This window comes from Mercenaria mercenaria, chromosome 16, assembly GCF_021730395.1.
Source record: "Mercenaria mercenaria strain notata chromosome 16, MADL_Memer_1, whole genome shotgun sequence".
Classification (NCBI taxonomy): Eukaryota; Metazoa; Mollusca; class Bivalvia; order Venerida; family Veneridae; genus Mercenaria; species Mercenaria mercenaria.
The window spans coordinates 34902666-34921598 of NC_069376.1; the positions used below are offsets into that span (position 1 = coordinate 34902666).

General features: G+C 34.6%; 2 protein-coding genes across 2 annotated transcripts; one reads left to right on the forward strand and one right to left on the reverse strand.

Annotated features, from left to right (window-relative positions):
* The first annotated feature begins 4910 nt into the window (after window positions 1–4910).
* LOC123540768 (D(2) dopamine receptor A-like) lies at window positions 4911–6804 on the forward strand. The gene has a single exon (XM_045326037.2). The coding sequence runs from the start codon at window positions 5329–5331 to the stop codon at window positions 6673–6675; it is 1347 nt and encodes a 448-aa protein (XP_045181972.2). The 5' UTR covers window positions 4911–5328; the 3' UTR covers window positions 6676–6804.
* A 4105-nt stretch (window positions 6805–10909) lies between these two features.
* LOC123541411 (uncharacterized) lies at window positions 10910–17727 on the reverse strand. Its single transcript, XM_045326870.2, has 2 exons — window positions 17349–17727; window positions 10910–13832 (listed from the first exon to the last, which is right to left on the reverse strand). The coding sequence occupies exons 1-2, from the start codon at window positions 17468–17470 to the stop codon at window positions 12476–12478; spliced, it is 1479 nt and encodes a 492-aa protein (XP_045182805.2). The 5' UTR covers window positions 17471–17727; the 3' UTR covers window positions 10910–12475.
* Between the last annotated feature and the right edge of the window lie 1206 nt (window positions 17728–18933).

Consider the following 18933-nt stretch of genomic DNA (forward strand, 5'->3'; position numbering starts at 1 on the left):
AAAAAGATAATAGATTTGTAATTTCAACGAACACTTGCGTTTTAAGGGTTATAAAAGTAGTGAAAACATTTGTTTGTATTGATAACGTTTATACACATCCTGTCCGAACAAGTGTATACTTAACGCAAAAAGAAGCTAACATTATATCGGAAATAAAAGTTAAACTAGAATTTCCATTTACTTAGGTAGTTTTAAAGAAGGTTATTCATTCATGACATTTTTCCCTTTTCGTATATTTTGTTAGATATTTATTAAAGGAACAAAAAGATCCATTACACAGAGTTATATCCCTGTAAATGAATGTGTTTTATTGATGTTACATAAACTGTTGCAGTTACCACATTTTGTTACCACAAGCTGTTTTTTTTTTCAATATAATTACAACTACATTTGATAGATATCGAGGTAATTAAACAACCTGAACTCAAAGGCATGTTTTAAAACGAGTGAAGCTTTTGAAATAACTTGTTTCCAAATTTTCTTGTTTGCGCAACCAAAACAAGCAAAGGGAGATAATAATTTTTGCTTAAACTTGAATTTCTAATCCATTTTAGCTAAATATATAGTTGTTATGCAAATCGTTTTAACAAAATGATGAAATAGGTCTTATATTTTCTACCGATTCTACGAAAAGTATGTTTATCAAATTTATACTTAATATGTTAAAACAACTTAATCGTAACTTGGAAAATTGGAAAGGAAAATCGAATAAATACAACTCCAGTGACAATTTAACTTGGACTAGGCGCTAAATGAACACAAATAAGTGTGAATAATCAGATATTAAAGATTCAAACAGATCCGTTTCTCGACCAACATATGATTTAAAACATTTATACAAATTTCATTATGGATTTGACTGTCATGGTGGCTAATTGTTTTGGTAGAACTGTCGAATTTACAAAAGATATACTTTAAAAGGAAAACTAAATTAAATGTCCGTATGTTTGGTTCAGAATCATGTTATTACAAAATTAAGTTCGATTGGATATAATTTACTCCAAACTAAAGTTTCTGGAAAGTCTAACTTTAATCTAAATTAATGCAGAAAAGTAGTTTTGATTTTCATTCCTGATCGCTTTCTCAAAAATAAAAATAGAAAATGGAAGCAATTACAAAACTAAATTTATTACACAACTGATGTATGTACATGTTACTAGATTGAGAAAATGACCGAATGAGACCACATGAAGGAATTTAACATATTTCTCTCATGCCCTAATGCGTAAATCACATATAAGGATTTTACACATTCCTCTGATATTAACATAATGTGTAATATGTTTGAATATTTTATACTTTATATTTGATTTTGTGCATTTCCTCAAAAAGCCTATTATTTATGAATTACTACTGCCATAGCCTAGTGTATATTTGTATATCAAATGAGTGCAGCGCATATAAAGAAAACAAATGTGGGCCTTTAATTGTCATTTATGTAAAGGAGAAAAGCCGAAAACTGTCCATTATGTGAAAGAATGGACGAATCGAGGCGCATCGCGCCGAGATTGTCCATTCTTTCACATATTGGATAGTTTGAGGCTTTTCTCTGACTTAAAACACGGTCCTCACGAAAAAATCAAGATTGTCGTGATATTATATAATGTCTCTAATATTGTCCTCTTTGAGGCGAAGACAAATCATAGATGTGTGTCTCTGTGCTAAATAAAAATACCAAGTCAAATAGAATTTAAATTAGACTGCATATAAATATTTATTGCAATTAAAAGCTTTTTAAACACTAATAATTAGGGATGGGAACGAATACTGAAATCAATATTCGAATATTCGGTTTGCCATATTCGAATATATTCGAATATTCGGTTAGTTTTAATGGAAGATTTAAATTCTTATTAAATGATTGGCATATACACAACGTATTCATTTGTTTAAAGCGTGGATCATCGTAAATAAGGCCAAAAAAATGTTTGTTTCGGGTAACCCGATCATACATAGCGAAACCCGCCGATCCTAGCGTTTTATTTCACGATTCTGTCAGTATAATCATGAACATATTTAACTAATTCAGTGTTTTAGCTTCAAAATGATACAAAAAATCAAAACGATTATAATTTAGACCGTCGCAATTTTATCTAAAAATAGCAGGTCGTCCCATTTAAACACGTGACGCGCTGTTGTATTACCGCCGCCATTTTGAAAAATTTCAATCGGCGTGTAAAAATCGTCGTGTAAAATGCAAGTAAGGCAGACTTAAACGTTTTTCTTGAATTTATTATTAACTACTTCAAAATATAATTCGAATACGGCCGATTGCGGATGAAAACCGATTCTGCGGATGGTCTGAAACGTCGTACAAAATATTGTGAAAAGATCGACAATATCTACGTTTGGTATTGTTTTCGAAAAAAAAAATCTACAACTTGTTACATAAAACAGGCGCCAATAAAAATGAACAAAAGATAAAATGATATCACATTGACGCCTAATACAAACTGTTAATCCGTAGCGATGACCCCAGGTGATTATGCATTGCAATTTTCTTGTTAATTGGACATCTTTTGACATGCATCTGACACATTGACGCCTGTTGCAAACTGTTAATAAGTAACGATGGCCCCTGCCAATTATGCATTGCTATTTTCTTGTTAATTGGACATCTTTTGATACGTGATAAACTAACATGACATGGTTTTATTCTGTATGTCTGGTTCATATTGCCCAAAATCAATGAAACTTATTTTGAAAAAAAAAAATATACAATAATTTACGAATATTCGAATTTGATTTTCATATTCGAATATTCGACCGATTTTCGAATATTCGAATATTCGAACATTCGTTCCCATCCCTACTAATAATACTCTGTGCTGATGCTTAGGAAAGTTTCGAACATATCTCGTTTTGTCATATTTATGAATGATTTGAAGTACTTTTACAAAAAGCAAAATTAAACTTGGCCTTATGATGTATGTATTGATAGTTGCCCATGTTTTGTTCGTGCTAAGTTTGCAGTTTTATATATTAAATAAGTGATTCAATAAATGACGGGTCCAGGTGAAGACATTCTAAAATGTATGTATATGTATTTTATATCGTTATTAGAAAACAATCGTTTATATCTCGTAATTACGAGATATTCTTTCAATTTTATTAGAAGAAAATATTTTGTTGTTACAATAAATAGCATCGTTATTGCAAGGCAATTGTATTCAAGTTCAATTAAGATCATTACGGCCAAATTTTCTGGTAGTACCGAAATGTGCAGTAAAACTTTAGGGAAATTGACGTTTTTTTTTTTTTCTTTATAGTACAAAAGTCAAATTGCACATTTCTGGGTAGGACTGCTACAAATGTCAGTTATGGCACAAATTTAACCAATTTTACACGAACACTGAATGATAAAAGAAAGGTCTGTAGCATTTGAAAAAGAAAGGAAAATTATGTTCGATTATTCAAAGAACAGGTGGAGCTATTGGACTCCAGTTTGTTTGATTCTGCCCACTGTTTTCTCGTTTAGGGCACAGCCATTATTTTATTTGGGGACTATTCGCCACTTTTCATGGATTTGCACTCTGTGCATCATTGAAGGTTCCATGTGCACCGTCGTATGAATACATCTGCGGATGTCTCTAAATTAATTCCACTACCGTCCATAAACAGGCTCAATCAAACCGAGCCTGCAACATTTTCGGTTATGTCGTGTTATATATTAGGCGACCTGTGGTTTTCCACTTTTTTTATTTCATCCATGCGTCGATGTCCGCGTCGGCGTCCCGATTTGGTTAAGTTTTTGTATATAAGCTGGCATCTCAGTAGCCACTTGTGGTAATAGATTGAAACTTCACACACTTATTCACTTTGATAAATTGACTTACACTGCACAGGTTTCATAACTCTATTTTGCATAATTTTTATTAAGGTTTTATATGTAAGCTGGTATTTCAGTACCTACTAATGGAAATGGATTGAAACGTCACACACTTGTGATGATCTGACATGCAGTGCCCAAGTTCCATAACTCTACTTTGCATTTTTACAAAAGTATGCCATTTTTTCGACTAAACAATTGTCGGTTAATTTTTTGTATGCAAGCTGGTATCTCAGTACCCACTAATGTGAATGGATTGAAACTTGCACATTCGTCCATTTTCATGAGCTGATATGCATTGTACAGGTTCAATAACCCTTTTTGCAATTTTACAAAATTATACCTCCTTTTCGACTTAAATATTCATTCAATTGACAAGGCTGTTGAATAGTCGAGCGTTGCTGTACTCCGACAGCTCTTGTTTTTACATTACGTTGCCTATTTTCATCTACTTTTTGACTGAAAATGCCATACTAGGTGTGTATCTGCGATACTTTTCTATTGCGATTTAGGATAACACAAAGAGGACTTTATTACTTTCTAACGGTTGAAGATTTAAACTAACATTCTGTAATTACTTTTGGCACATTGTTTGATTTTCATTTGACTGATAATTTGTGGGGCGATTTGGCTTAAATTCATACGTTCCTCTTCAGGTTTTTTATTGCAGTTACAAGTTCTGTAAAACGTTGCAGTTTAAATTTCGAAACTTTCGAATTTCTTAGGTTAATGTACTCACACCTCTCAACGCACAGGGTTGTTTCTATACCTGTCCATTATTAACCTGTACCTGTCCATTCTTAAAGTATCCATTATTTTAAGAATGGACAGTTACAGGTTGATAATGGGCAGGTATAGTAAAATAATCGTGTGTATAGAACGGTGTCGGTACAATAACCTATATAATAGACAAAACTAACAAAGGATTACATCACAACCGTGTTTTAATTGCATATATCAGTACAGACATGATAACAACCCGCTTTATTGAGTAAATAAAACAAAACGTTCGTGTAAACATGAATATCCACTTATCATTATTGAGAAGTATACTTTTGTGTATCTACTAAACATTTTCCTAATCTACCAATCTACCAGCACACGGATTATGTACATTGAAAATGTGATAATGTGATCATAGGCTCAATATTGGATCTTGTTATATGTTAACTTCCGCATATTGCAACAGAGTGTTTTAACTGATTGTGACGAAGTGTTAAACACATTAAGTAATCGCAGGTAAACTATCAAGTCTCCTACCTGACAGTGTTTTATATACCACGGAAGTTATATAGTGGAAATAACAGTTGGTTTTGAACGTATATACAACTATGTGAATAGTGTTTTTTGTACCAACTTACCTGTCAAATGGTACAGAATACATCAAAATCGGTGTTCAGTACCATTGAAAGATATTCAGATATGGACATATATTCAAGAATTATGATTTGAAAAGTTAGCTATGGATAACATTTGGGTAAAAATCTATAAAAGATGAAATGACTCATAAGAAAAAACCAATTACATCCTTTACGGATATGGATAACTCCACCACAGACAGTGTAGAGACTTTAAACAAATTGAACTATGAAGAAGTTTTGAGACAGATTCCATTGATGATGTTTTTAGCTATTTTAGGCGTTATTGGGACCGTGGGCAACTCACTGGTATGTTATGTCTACAAGAAAAAGTATTCCGCCTCAAACTGTCGAACATTTGTTATAGTTTTGTCGGTAGTTGATGTCTTAATAAGTGCTCTGGTCATACCTTTCGAGATTTTAGTCTTGTTTAGGGAGTACAATTTCAAACGTTCGTGGATATGTAAAATATCGGTGTTTTTAAGCACGTGGCCGACCTTGACGTCTGGATTTTTGCTCTTGGCTATTGCCATTGACAGGTACAGGAAGGTCTGCAGGCCGTTTTCATGGCAAATATCTCACAGTGCAGCTAGAAATATGTGTTTGATGGCGGGGGCACTTGGCCTTGCATTTTCCTGGATTTCTCCGGTGATTTATGGCATACAAAAGTCAAAGCATAGTGTTTATAACATCACAATATCTCAGTGTGCTGAGACGGATGCAATGAAATTAACCGTGTTTCCCTTGCTTAACAACGTATTCTTTGCCGTCCTGTTTATTGGGGCGTTGAGCGGAATAATGTTCATGTACTGTTTTATCGCTATCCGAATAAAACAGCATGTAGAAAGGAAGAGTGTATTTTCACACAGCCGACAAACTTACGTTGTCAACGATGCTGAAGTAAGTGAAATGACAGTCATGTCTGGAAAAGTTGCTGTCCGGAAAAAAGCGAAGTTACAAGACGACGAAACAAGTGATGCGATGTTTCGCAGCAGCGATTCTCTAAATTCAAGGAGTGTACATGAGATATCTGAGCCAGAGAAAACGTCATTAGTTTTGTGTTCAGTTGATGGAGTGAGGTGTGAAGATCGCTCTGTTAATAGGAAATCAGTTCTCAGCCGGATGTTGTCATTTGGCAGAAATTCTCTTTCTTTGGCAAAGTCGCTTTCCACCTCAACGATGAATTCGGTCAAACCAAATATGCGAGTGAAACCCGAAGCTCAGAAACAAAAACAAAGGACAGCATTTATTATGTTTTTGATATCTCTTGCATTTATTATAAGTTATCTTCCGTTGCTATGCCTCTTACTGATACGCACCGCAGACGGTACATTTGTGCCTTCCCTAAACGACACAGAGAGGACTGTTTACAAGTTCTGTCTACGGTCATATTATATAAACTGTGCTGTAAATCCCTTCGTATATGGTCTGTGGGACTCGCGCTTTAGGAAATCCTGTAAAAATATCATTTGTAAAGGAAAATTTTAACAGGACTCACACCGACTGGCTGACTTCAATAAAAATGCAATACGTTATATAGTCTACATTAATAAAGCTTCCTCTTTTACTGTTGATATCTGTCTCAAAATAAAAGTTCCATTGAACAATTAAATGCAAGGTCTTTTACTTGTTTGATAGCTGTTTCATTTGCATACTCCTTAATTAATTTTGCATTGTATGACGTCAGTATTACAGTTGGGCATCAAGCAAATATTAACAAAAATACACCACCAGAAATGTTTTGACGTTTTAATGCCAGATAAAGAAAATAACCACAAAAACAAAAATATGTATTTTCTAAAGACCTCCTTGACGCTCCGCGCGTGTTGTCATAGTAATGAATAACACTGTTCCCATTCAGTACAAATTCAAGACATCATGCTTGCTTGTTAAACGGATGTTGTTAAATATACATGCAAATTGTCTTGAGGGTACACTCACAAAGAATTGTGCGGGTATTTGATGGCTGCTCCTCGTACTGATGTCAGTTAGCTCGATTAAGAAAATTTGAATCAATGTTTTGTCATATGAGAATGTCTAGCCGTGACCACTAAGGAACTCGAACTTCTACCCTTAGTTACCACCGCATGTTGTGGGACCAAAACACTGTTATATCATAGTTTGTTTCACATAGGTCCATGTCCCAATGTTTATTTCCATATAAAGCGTACAGGTAAAGTTTAGGAGTATATCTCAAAACCACAGAAGTATTTGGAAAACATAAAACATCTTTACCAGTAATCTACTTGTCCGGTACATGTTTACAGTACTGTCCCTTGAAATATTCTTAAGAAGATGTCCCTGCTTATAAAACAAATGCTTAATAAAAACAATTGTTGAAGACTACTTTAAACCCGGTTTATGTGTGAAATTTTAGCACTAGATATTATATTGCAAATGTATCGAAACGAAGATAAATAACAGTTCTTAAAAAAATGGTTAGTTTTTAAAGGCGTGGAACTCTCCGGAAGTGTGGCCTCTTCATGCCGTCTTTTTTCTGGAATTCAATACGTATAGCGGTACATTGATAAACGTTTAGTAGTGTAAAAGACATGATTTATTTGCGGTCCAATTTTCAAGTAAAGCAATACCTTCCTTCTATGATTTGGTCTTGTTTATCTTTTATAAATACTGGGCTAACTTAAAACTGTAATCACAGAGAAGAGTATTTAAAGGTGCTTAAAACCAATCCATTATTATATGCCTGGATACTAACAAACACATATTGAAGAAATATGATATAGAAGTTATATAGAACGACGTATTTTAGTACCTAGATACACTATCAATCTGTTTAAGTTCGCACATATTTATTACAGAGGATCAATTCTTCATATATTTCAATCATTAGTGATTTTGTTCTTTGACTGAGACTGCAAAAGATCAATTGCATGCTTAAATCAAAGATTAGCATAAAGACAATATGCTTATCAACACATATTCAGTTATAGATTTGACAAAAAGCCATGTTTAAAATTAAATGTAAAAAACTAATACTAAATTGTTATCAACTCATATCATAGATGGGGCGGCCCGATTAACGTTGCTTTACGCAATAATCTAAGCCTCTTTCTCAACTTAAAAATTTTATATGTGCAATACGTGAAATACTGTTTATGCATAAATTCATATTGCGGTAAGATAAGTAAATTGTCAGCTAGTAAAATTGAATATGAATTGTTTTTTTCTTTTTTTAAGATTTCATTTGTATATGAGGGTGCTTAATAAAAAAAGTGTTACTGATTTGCTTCCATTCACAAGTACATGATCTTCATGTTTAATTTCTACAAGGATGTAAAGAGATATTTAATACCTACACAACCACAAACTGCTCGTTGAAATCGTAGAAGAAATGAAAATGATATTCGCATTTGAAAAAAAATGAGTCACATACACTGGCTGCTTTAGTATTTTAACATTGCCAAGGCAGCGAAAAGTGAAATACGTGCCTATAGCAAAGGGCGTGTAGCGCATAAAAATCCAGAAAAACAAATCTTTAATGAACTGAATTATATACATGGTCACTCTAACATGTCATTTATGACAGTTTGCAGGTTCGTATGCATTTATGATCTTGCAGATACTCGTCGTATAGGACGACCTAAGATATCTTTGATCTCTACGAATATTGACGCTGTCTATATCTAGTTGAGGAGGATGGAGGTATTTTTGGAAGATTGTTTGGTTTAAGTTAAACGCCGTTTTTCAACAGTATTCCAGTGTTCCTGGATTCTGACCAGTACAAACCTGTTCTCCGCAAGTAACTGCCAACTTCCCCACATCCGAATTAATCAGAGGTGGAGGACGAATGATTTCAGACACAATGTCTTTTATCAAATCATCACGGATAATCGAACTCGCGATCCCGCCATCCGTAGACCAACGCTTTCTCTACTGAGCCAAGCGGGCAGGCTTATTTTGGAACAGATAGCTAGTAGGGTGGGGATATCAGATGGAACACTTTACACTATTCTAACAAAGCATTTAGGTCAGAGAACGGTCTGTGCTAGGTGGATTCCTCATTTATTGACCATTGATCAGAAACCTACTAAAAATGTAAAATTGCGATGGTAGAAAACTATCTAACCTATTAATAGGAGATGAAACTTGAATTTATATGTTTGAACCCCAAAAATGATATGACAAAAAGCAATGGAGGAAAAATATGATAAACGCTCGGTACTATGAAAGCATCAGAAAAGCGCCGGAAAGTGTTGTATACATTTTTTTTTAATTCATGTGGCCCATCTGTGCAGATCTCTCGTCAAACAGGAGAATCAATTACTTACAGTGCCTACAAGAACACGATATTTAATTCCTTTAAGAAATTCTGTAAGAAAAAGCGCACTGTATCCGTGCATCCAGATACCTAGGGCAGACTACTCTGACGCGTTAATGCATTTCTTTTAAGGGGACTATTTTGAGGGGTTGGTATAGGCGTTATTTAGGTAGAATTTCTTGTTTACCCAGTAACAGAACTTTTTGAAGAACCCAATTATGTAGCTATGTAAACAAATTATTTCTGATGTCACTTTAAAATTCACATTTCATAAGTATATGTTTTCACTTTCAATCTGCTCTATTCAAAAGAAACAAAATCTGCCATTAACAGGCAATCGTCTCAGTTCGTAATAGCAAGACACCACATCTAAATATAGCGAAAACTAATTAGGTACTGTACTGATAATCTGTCGACGTGTATATACCTTAATTTCCAGATCAGGTCGGTTACATTACTGGAAATAATTTCAGAACATTAAACGTATTCCAACATAAAATTTTGTATATGATTTATAATCTTTAGTTACTTATGCAATACAGGGAAGAGTCCTTAAAAGAAATCCAAGCTAAACTGAAAATTAGATGATATTTAACGGCAGCTTCCTATAGCTTTTTGCTATTTTTGTCTAAACTAAAATCAGTTGAAGAAAATATTAGCATCATTTCTTTAATCAGATGTATGCATTATATAATAAAGCAGTTCAAGAAGACTTTTATAAGTAATTGCTTTAACTGTTTATGAATATTGAGAAAATATCTGTAGTATCAAGTACCCAACCCGTCTGCAGTATCATTGTAAATACATTATTGTTAATACGAATTCTCAATGAAAGATTTTTTCTTGTTTTTCTTTAGATACACATGTTTGGTGTTCAACCCATTTTAACACCAATGCCGACGTGTTTCTTGTATAATTTGGTTAGAAATTCTAAGTTCTGAAGTTTGACACTATGTTTGGAATGTTGACGCCCCAACGATTTTTGACAAAGATGGTAAAATACTAAACGTAGCGTAACAGTACTAACGAGATATCTTATCTTTTTTCTGATATTCAAAGCAAACATTTATTGTTTAGTATACTAGTAGTAGACGAATACAGTCCATAATACATATAATACGTTACTTCAGAATTCCAAATGCATTATCTCAAAAATAAGCCATGATATCTTTGAGGACTTTTCCTGTATTTCATTTCCTTATATATTACTTATTCCAAACCAAAACAGTTTATGTTGGAACTGGTTTAACCCCAAATGTTAAAAAACCATCCTATAAGCAGTAAAATTTGTATTACTGCTGTTACAGCTTGAACGTTATAGCAGACACAGTCGTATTACTGCTTTTGCTGTTGCTGACCGCTACTGCTGTTTGAAGTTATAGCAGTAATAGTTGTATCAATGCTGTTACTGCTGACAGTTACGATAGGAACAACAGTATTGTGGTAAAATCACAATGTTTAGGAGGGATAGAGTATGCATTTAACTAAGTCATGCATTGAATATTGTATATGGTGTGCTAGTTAAATTATAGAATATATAACACAGCCGACGGATGTTATATATGCTGGGGACATACGTCAAAATAGGGTCCAATTATGTCATCTGAACTGCTATAATCAGCACTGAAACGGTGGCATCGAATAATGTTTTGGTCCACATAGATGGTAATGTTGCTACTGACGGAAGTTACAGCAGTAGTATTAGAATTATTGTTATAACTGTTGATAGTTACACGAGTAAAATCAGTGCCGGCTAAAGTGACAACAGTATTACTGCTATAATTGCCATATCTACCAACAACAGTAAAGACAGTATTAACATAATTCTTGTTACTGCTATAAGTTACAACGTTCAGGAGGGCTTGAAGATGCTTTGAACTATCCCAGCAAGACGTTGTATTGATGTTGTACCAAATAAACTGTAAACCTGGAAATATTTTCCCGCTTTTTAAATTAGCGCCTTTCGTGGTTAGTAAAATTAAATAGCCGCGAAAAACTATGATCTCAAATGTTTGTACCATAATTGTATAAAATGAGTGCAAAAACATACATTAATTCAGTTGATTGCCAAGTTATTTCTGTATGATGTAACAGCCTTTTCAATATCGATCCGTCAGGCAAACAGGGTATGAAAACAGAAACAACATGCATCTATCGAACGACATAGACATGTAATCTTCAGTCTCCAGCCAATGCGATATATTATTTGTAAGTAAAATATCGTATCATGTCTATTTCTCGTAAGTGTGATTTAACAAAAGATACTGCGCTTTAAATGACAAACAAATGACAGTGTAATAACAGCAATTTACTGACTGTCAATAATCAGGGTTGTGAATGACCGTTGATATAGCTGAAATGAATTGAGGTATATTTATAATTAAAGAGTACAAAAAGCTGCACGTTTTCGAGAATACTATAAACGCAACTATGCCTTGATACTTACCTTTGTATACTAGTTATGATCACTTGCGACTTCATGTTTGCGAGATTCGCGATGGATATGCTTCCGCCAATATTTGTATCCGCGAAAATGTCCCTGTTCTGAAAAATGCGAAACATAGTATCCGCTATTTTTTCTAGGTTTACAGTATATCTACGATGACGAATATGGACCGTTCCGCGAAAATTTGTCTCCGAGAATTCATATACATTTTCAGTATACAATTCGAATAGGATCTAACCTTATATAATAGGTCTTTTTGTTCCTTACATTAATCCCCGACAAAATAGACAAATGAATATGAAAGCTTAAAAAATGTCATAAAATGTTGCTCCAATGTGATTGACCACCTTAAATGTTTTTTCGGCAAACGGCAGACGGAATATACTTCATAACATTATAACATCTGATGACTATGTTCGTTATTTTGAGGTGAATTGATGATCGCTTATGAAACAAAAATGGCATATTAGGTGAAATACTTTGAATATCTATGTATGCACTCATGCATAACAATTACTGAACTAACAATGTGTTTTGTCAAGATGAGTATAGTGTTTACATTTTTACTTCAAATAAAAGATTTTTATTTTGTCATCGCGTGCTTGTGTGACAAATAACACACTCTGTTTTGGATCAAAACATATGGAGACTGGATTAACAAGTCCATCTGATGCTGTTGCGATCACTCCTTTCTTCTTTCCATCCTCTCCTATCTGTACAATGTTGTTTGATCCGTGTCCACATGCAAATATGTTGCCTCTTCTGTCAGTATCAACTCCTGTACATTCAACTAAATCTGAATCGGTATATGTATCAGTATGTTTTCCGCGATTATCAAGATTTATTATCCTATCAGTGGAATCGACGACGAACATTTTATCTCTGTTGTCGCTGAAGCAAATGTCTCTGCTATATGTGAAGAGAGAATTCCCAGTACTGTTTTTTGATACTCTCTGCAGCAGGTTACCTGCCATATCATGTATGTAAAGAGATAGACTGGCATCAGTTATGTACAATTTGTCTTTGTTGTAAGCAATACCGAAACAACAATGACCCACGGTTAGTTGGTTGGTTCGTGTCATCTGGTTTCCAAGAGAGACAAATTGAACTTTGTTGTTATGAAAGGTTACTGCTGCTTCTTGTTCATTTGTAGTGCAAACAAAGCGAGGAGAGTCAGAAAAGTCACACTGATCTATCGCAGACAAATTGGTAGCGCATATACGTTTCAGATTTTTATTGTTATTATCAGTTAAAAGCAGCATTCCCGTTTTTGTTAAACATAATCCAAAGATACAACATGTGTATATGTCATTTGGTAATTCGATATTGATTTCACTGGTGCCTGCGATTGAATAGACCCTTGTCCTAGGTTTCAACGCTGCGGAAGAACAAATGTTGAGTTTCCCTAATGATTTAAATCGATGCAAAGTTTCTCGTATATCTGTGTCCACTTGAAAGTTTATTTTTGTCTTACATGGTGTCTTCAAGGAATCAATGACGTCATCTGCATTGGTGGCTTTCTCTTGAGCGATTTTCATATTGACAAATGTTTGAGCTTTGTTTGCTTCTAGTTGCCGAATATCATTATCAGCTTGCTTCATGTTTTCCATTTCAGTTTCAGCTGTCTTCTTTTCTTCCTCTAGCATACTCTCCTTTTTCTGATATTCTTCTTCAACTTCATTTATAGATTCTTTTTTGAGATTTTGAATTATTGTCTCCATTTCTTTTACAAAGTTTGCAATTTTACTTATTGCTTCTACCTTCGAATCCTTCAATTCTTTAAGAAGTGACAAACGCGTGCTTATAATTTTCTCCAACTGCTTTATCTTATCCTGTAGCTTTAGTGATGTTGCATCTGCGTCTTCGTTTTTGAAAACAGTGTTGATAATATTGTATATCCGTTGTATGTCTGTGCAACTCCTGAAATGTTGTAAATATGCTTTAATATAACAAGAATATGTGATATTTATCCGGCATAATATTATCACTGGAAACATTTCTACAAGAGATACACATTGTAAATTCGAGAATCATACATATGAATCGAGCAACATCAACGATTTCAGTTTTAAAGCAGGAAATAACTACATATTCAACATTTGGTATTCTATCAAAGTCTCTAAAAGGTAGACGTTCAGGGAACAGTAAGTGAAACTCGGAGAAAATATATAGTTTATGCACTTCTGTAATACTAACATTCATTTGACACCGTTTATATTTAGTTTCTACAATACTCTTAAGGCAAGATTTAGGCAAACTTTTTTCAGTATATAACAGTTCCCGTAAAGGAAATCCAAATTTCAAAGTAGATGCCTCATTTTGCATCTGTGTTTGTAGGGTGCAATACATGAGCTGTCAAGGGAAACAGCGCGATCGACTAATTTAATACTGGATAGCGAAACTGGGCACATCTGAGGGAGCTGGAGCTGCCACAGAAGTCTTTAACGACCCCCATTTGGATGAAAATATTGAACAGTTTCAAATATTTTTAACAGAGCTAGAGTAAAGTGTGTCATAACATTAACTATAACATTAAGTGTACAAGGGCCGTAATTCATTGAAACGTTCTGCAAGATTAATGCAGCATGTCTCATATCATGTAGCTAATAATGTGGAACGACCATTTTCAGTCTGAATCAAATTTATTTAGTAATTACTGAAATAGAGCAAAAGTGCATCAAAACACTATCCGGAAATCCTAAGTTTAGTCATAACTTGAAATTGGCAGCAGCAGTAGCAGAACAAAAACGTATAATTTGGCAGCAGCAGTAGCAGCATTAACAGGAGCAAAAAGGTATAGTTTGACAGTATCAGTAGCAGCAGTAGTAGAAACGTAAAACTGACAGTAGCAGTAGTAGCAGTATATATAACAAGTAGCAAAACGTGAAACTAAGCAGGGGTAGTAGCAATAGCAAAAACGTATAATTTCTCGGTAGCAGTAGCAGTAGTAGCAGAAGCAAAAACGTAAAATCAGCAGTAGCAGTAGCAGAAGCAGTAGCAAAAGGTTGAAATTGGCGGTAGCAAACAAACACATAAAACCGGCAGTAGCAACAGCAGCAGTAGCAGAAGCAAAAACGTAAACTCGACAGTAGCATTAGCAGCAGTAATAGTAGCAATGACGTGAAATCGGCAGTAGCAGTGGCAGAAGAAGTAGCAGCTGTAGCAAAACGTTACATTAGCAGCTGCAGACGCAGCAGTAGCAGAAGCAGATATAGCATCAGTAACAGTAGCAGCTGCAGCTGTAGCAGTTACTGAGTAGTAACAGTAGTAGCAGTAGAAGTAGTAGCCGTAGCCGTAGCAGTAGCAGCAGTAACAATAGCAGCATCAGCAGTAGCAGTAGCGTCTATAGTATCAGAAACAGTAGCAGCAGTAGCAATAGCGGCAGTGGCAGTGGCAGTAGCAGTAGTAGAAGCAGCAGTAGCAGTAGCAGTAACAGTAGTGTCAGATTTAGTGGCAGCATTACCAGTAGCAGTAGTTGCTTCTACTTCTATTACTACTGCTTTTTTTGCTACTGCTTCTTCTGCTACAGCTATTGCAGCAACTGCTGCTGTACTTCCGCTACTGCTACTGCTCTACTATTACTGCACTGCAACTTCTGCTACTACTTCTACTGCTATTGTTGCTACTGTTACTGCTACTACTGATACTGTTGCTACTGCTATTGCTTTTTCTGCTACTGTTTCTTCCTCTACTGCTACTGCTGCTGCTGCTGATTTCGCTACTGCTACTGCTGCTGCTACCTCTGCTACTGTTACTGCTCTGCGATTACAGCAGCTTCTGAAAGGGATGGTATCGTTTATATACAATAACTATGTACATCATTAAAGACAATCGTCTGAATTTACTACTTTTCGCTTCTCGAGACATAAAATTCTTACGCCACCATTTTATCTAGCATGCAGCAGAAACATGATGATTTAGAAAGAATGCAAGATACACATACATAATAAAAGCAGTAGAGTAAAAGAAAACACGATGTTATTGAGAAAGGGCACGAGGAAAAGAAGAAAGATTAGGACAATTTATATTTGACAACTAGACTTCCATATGCAAACATTTGATTTGATAGTGATCATTCTACAAGAAAAAAAGTTGTTAGATTTTTATTCTGAATGAGCATCCGTTCTCAAGATACACCTATTGCATAACGATCACAAAATATTCGGAAAATCTGGAAAAGAATGAGCGTTTAATACAAGTCACTCATTTCCAAAAATAGGCAAAATATAGCCCTGTGCAAGCAATAACTTGCATTTTATTGAATTGTTCATGCAATTCTGCTTCAGGATCCATTTAATGATCAAGATGTTTGTCATTTTCAATCAAAACATGCTAATTTCAGTAGCAATGCTAACATGTGACTAGAAGCACTTGATAGGTCCTAAAGTCGACTAAAATAGGTCCAACAAAAAAGAAGATTGGGTTTAAATGTTATATCCGAAAAAAAAACATCAAAGCTTTCGCTTGAAATATAATTGCAAATGTTTTAGTAAAGGGGATGCAAATACATACCATTTCTAGTCGAAAAAGAAAAAAAATTCAATAAAAACTGCGATGGGGATAACATAATGACGCACTTTTACTAGAAACTTCACAAGTATCGGGTATAAATGCACGTGTTATCGGCTGCTGGACATACTTTATGCATATGAAGTGTTACCCCATCCCCTCTATCGCATTCCACTACCTTCAGTGATAAAATGTGCCATCACTGCTATCGGAATATAACATAACGGGTTAAAATCAAAGTATTGTGTTTTATCAATAGCATCTTAATAATATGATATATACTGTAAATTTCACTTCATCGCATGCTTATGCTGATATTTTATGATTACTGACATATCATTATAGTGAACATGTAAAGCAGACAGACATGACATGAAAAACTTACGGTTAATCCAATACCAAATAATTTCGAATTTACACGAATATAGTGTTGTCTAGGTTGATATACTTTGAAATAAGTGGGCATTGCACTTAGATTATTTTATTTAAACTTGCTTTTACATCATGCATTATGCATATTGTATCGTGCCTACACCACAGCCCCCTCTCCCAATTTGTTTGGAGAGGGGCTGCGTGGGCTTCGATTTACCATTGTCCGTACTTCTGTCCGGCCGTCAATCGCGCATATCTTATATGTAGTTAGACAAGAGTTGTGGCCCTTCATAGTCAAAAACATGTAAAAAGGGGAAATGCCTATCTTTCTAAAAGTAGCGTTTCAAACATACTGTCTTATTAATGAAAGCCAAGTATGAAGCATTGTCCTAGATGAACTGTTAAATGTATGAATTTTGTTCTTTACCACATGAATCTTGCATAGACAGCTCTGGACTAAAAAGTTAACTTTCATCTCACAAAAAAAAATCAGTCTCTCTTAAACCTGTCTGAATGAATTAAGTCTTGTCTAAGATTTTAATAATATCCGCATACCTGTGCGTCAGAGCCATGCAACTCGTGCAACCCACCACGTCATGGTTTCCACAGTACATATCCATAATCTTTACTGTATGAATCTTGCATCTCAAGGTCGGTAAATCCGGGAGGTCCGACATAATACCTGTCGACTTAAAAACTGATTGATCAAGAAGCTGATGTCCTTTTAAAACAGGAAATAATTCGTGAACGGCTTCACATGACCTAAAAAATATCCTTGACACTCCACACAGTATTTTAACGCTTCTCGGTTCTTATTTTTCTTAGCACAAGACGTAAATTTTAAAGTTAAATATTTCATCCGAAATAATTTCACACCCACCTGTCGCCATTTTGTTTAGATAACGAGTTTACCTCCTCTATCAATATTTATGACCATTAACATTATGAGTGATCAGTGTTGAATGCAATTAAGAACGATATGTAAATCTTTTTTATCAAGCTTAACTTAATGTGTATTTATAGACTTATACACAGGATTTGAATTGTTATAAATGCTTTAAGACAATGTTTAATTCTAATTTGTTTTTTTAGATATTATTTAAATGTTTTCCAAATGTTGTCACATTGAAGTCGTACATTACTGTTTCTTGTCCTGGCCGATATTTAAAATTACATATGAACCAGCAAAAGATACACAGCGGTGCTGTGACAATATTAAGCGCTTTATAATATCAGTTAAAACTTTGCATGAATTCACGTCTCAACAAACTGATTATGTAAACATACTTAGACGTTTAAGGAAGTTATACAGTAGTATTAAATAAACCAGGTGTTTTTTTTCCTCCCCGTCCCTCATTTAGTTAGTCCCCCAGTTAGTTCATTTCATAATCCCGTCTCTTTGGTTGTTTAGTTAGTCCCCAATTAGTTCATTTCATAATCCCGCCTCTTTGGTTGTTTAGTTAGTCCCCCAGTTAGTCCATTTCATAATCCCGCCTCTTTGGTTGTTTAGTTTGTCCCCCAGTTAGTTCATTTCATAATCCCGCCTCTTTGGTTGTTCTTCGTAATACGTGCTTTATAATAGACACTTCAGATACAGTGCAAACTCCTGAGTCAACCCTGAAGAAAGCAGAAAAAAAGAAATCTTATTTCAGAAACTTGTGAAAAGCTATTATCAGACAGACATGAGCTTACGGAGATTTAAACTGCATTGGTAGTAATTGATTGTGATGTTTATTTTAACTATAGACACTTTAAATAGAACATAAAAATGACATTGTTCACAGCATAATGATTAATATAATTAATGTTGTAGTATATCAGTATGAATGGCCAGTTGGGCTAGGAGAAGCACTTTGATTTATTTTTAGAAATACTGGAAAATCTTATCTCACATGGGCTATCCCGCACTCCTGTGACGGACTACTTCATGCACTGAATATACATATTATTTATGTAAAATAATTAAAAATCAGGTACCTTTATCTTTTCTCTCCGTTCCTTATAGTGTATTTCTCGATTCAAAATTCGTTACTTTATGATAAGAACGTACGGTTACGTTACAAACGATAAAACTAAAGCGGAACTTTGTTATTGTGCGTCACTGAAATGTCATGACGTCTTTTCTGCTTACGGACGTCAA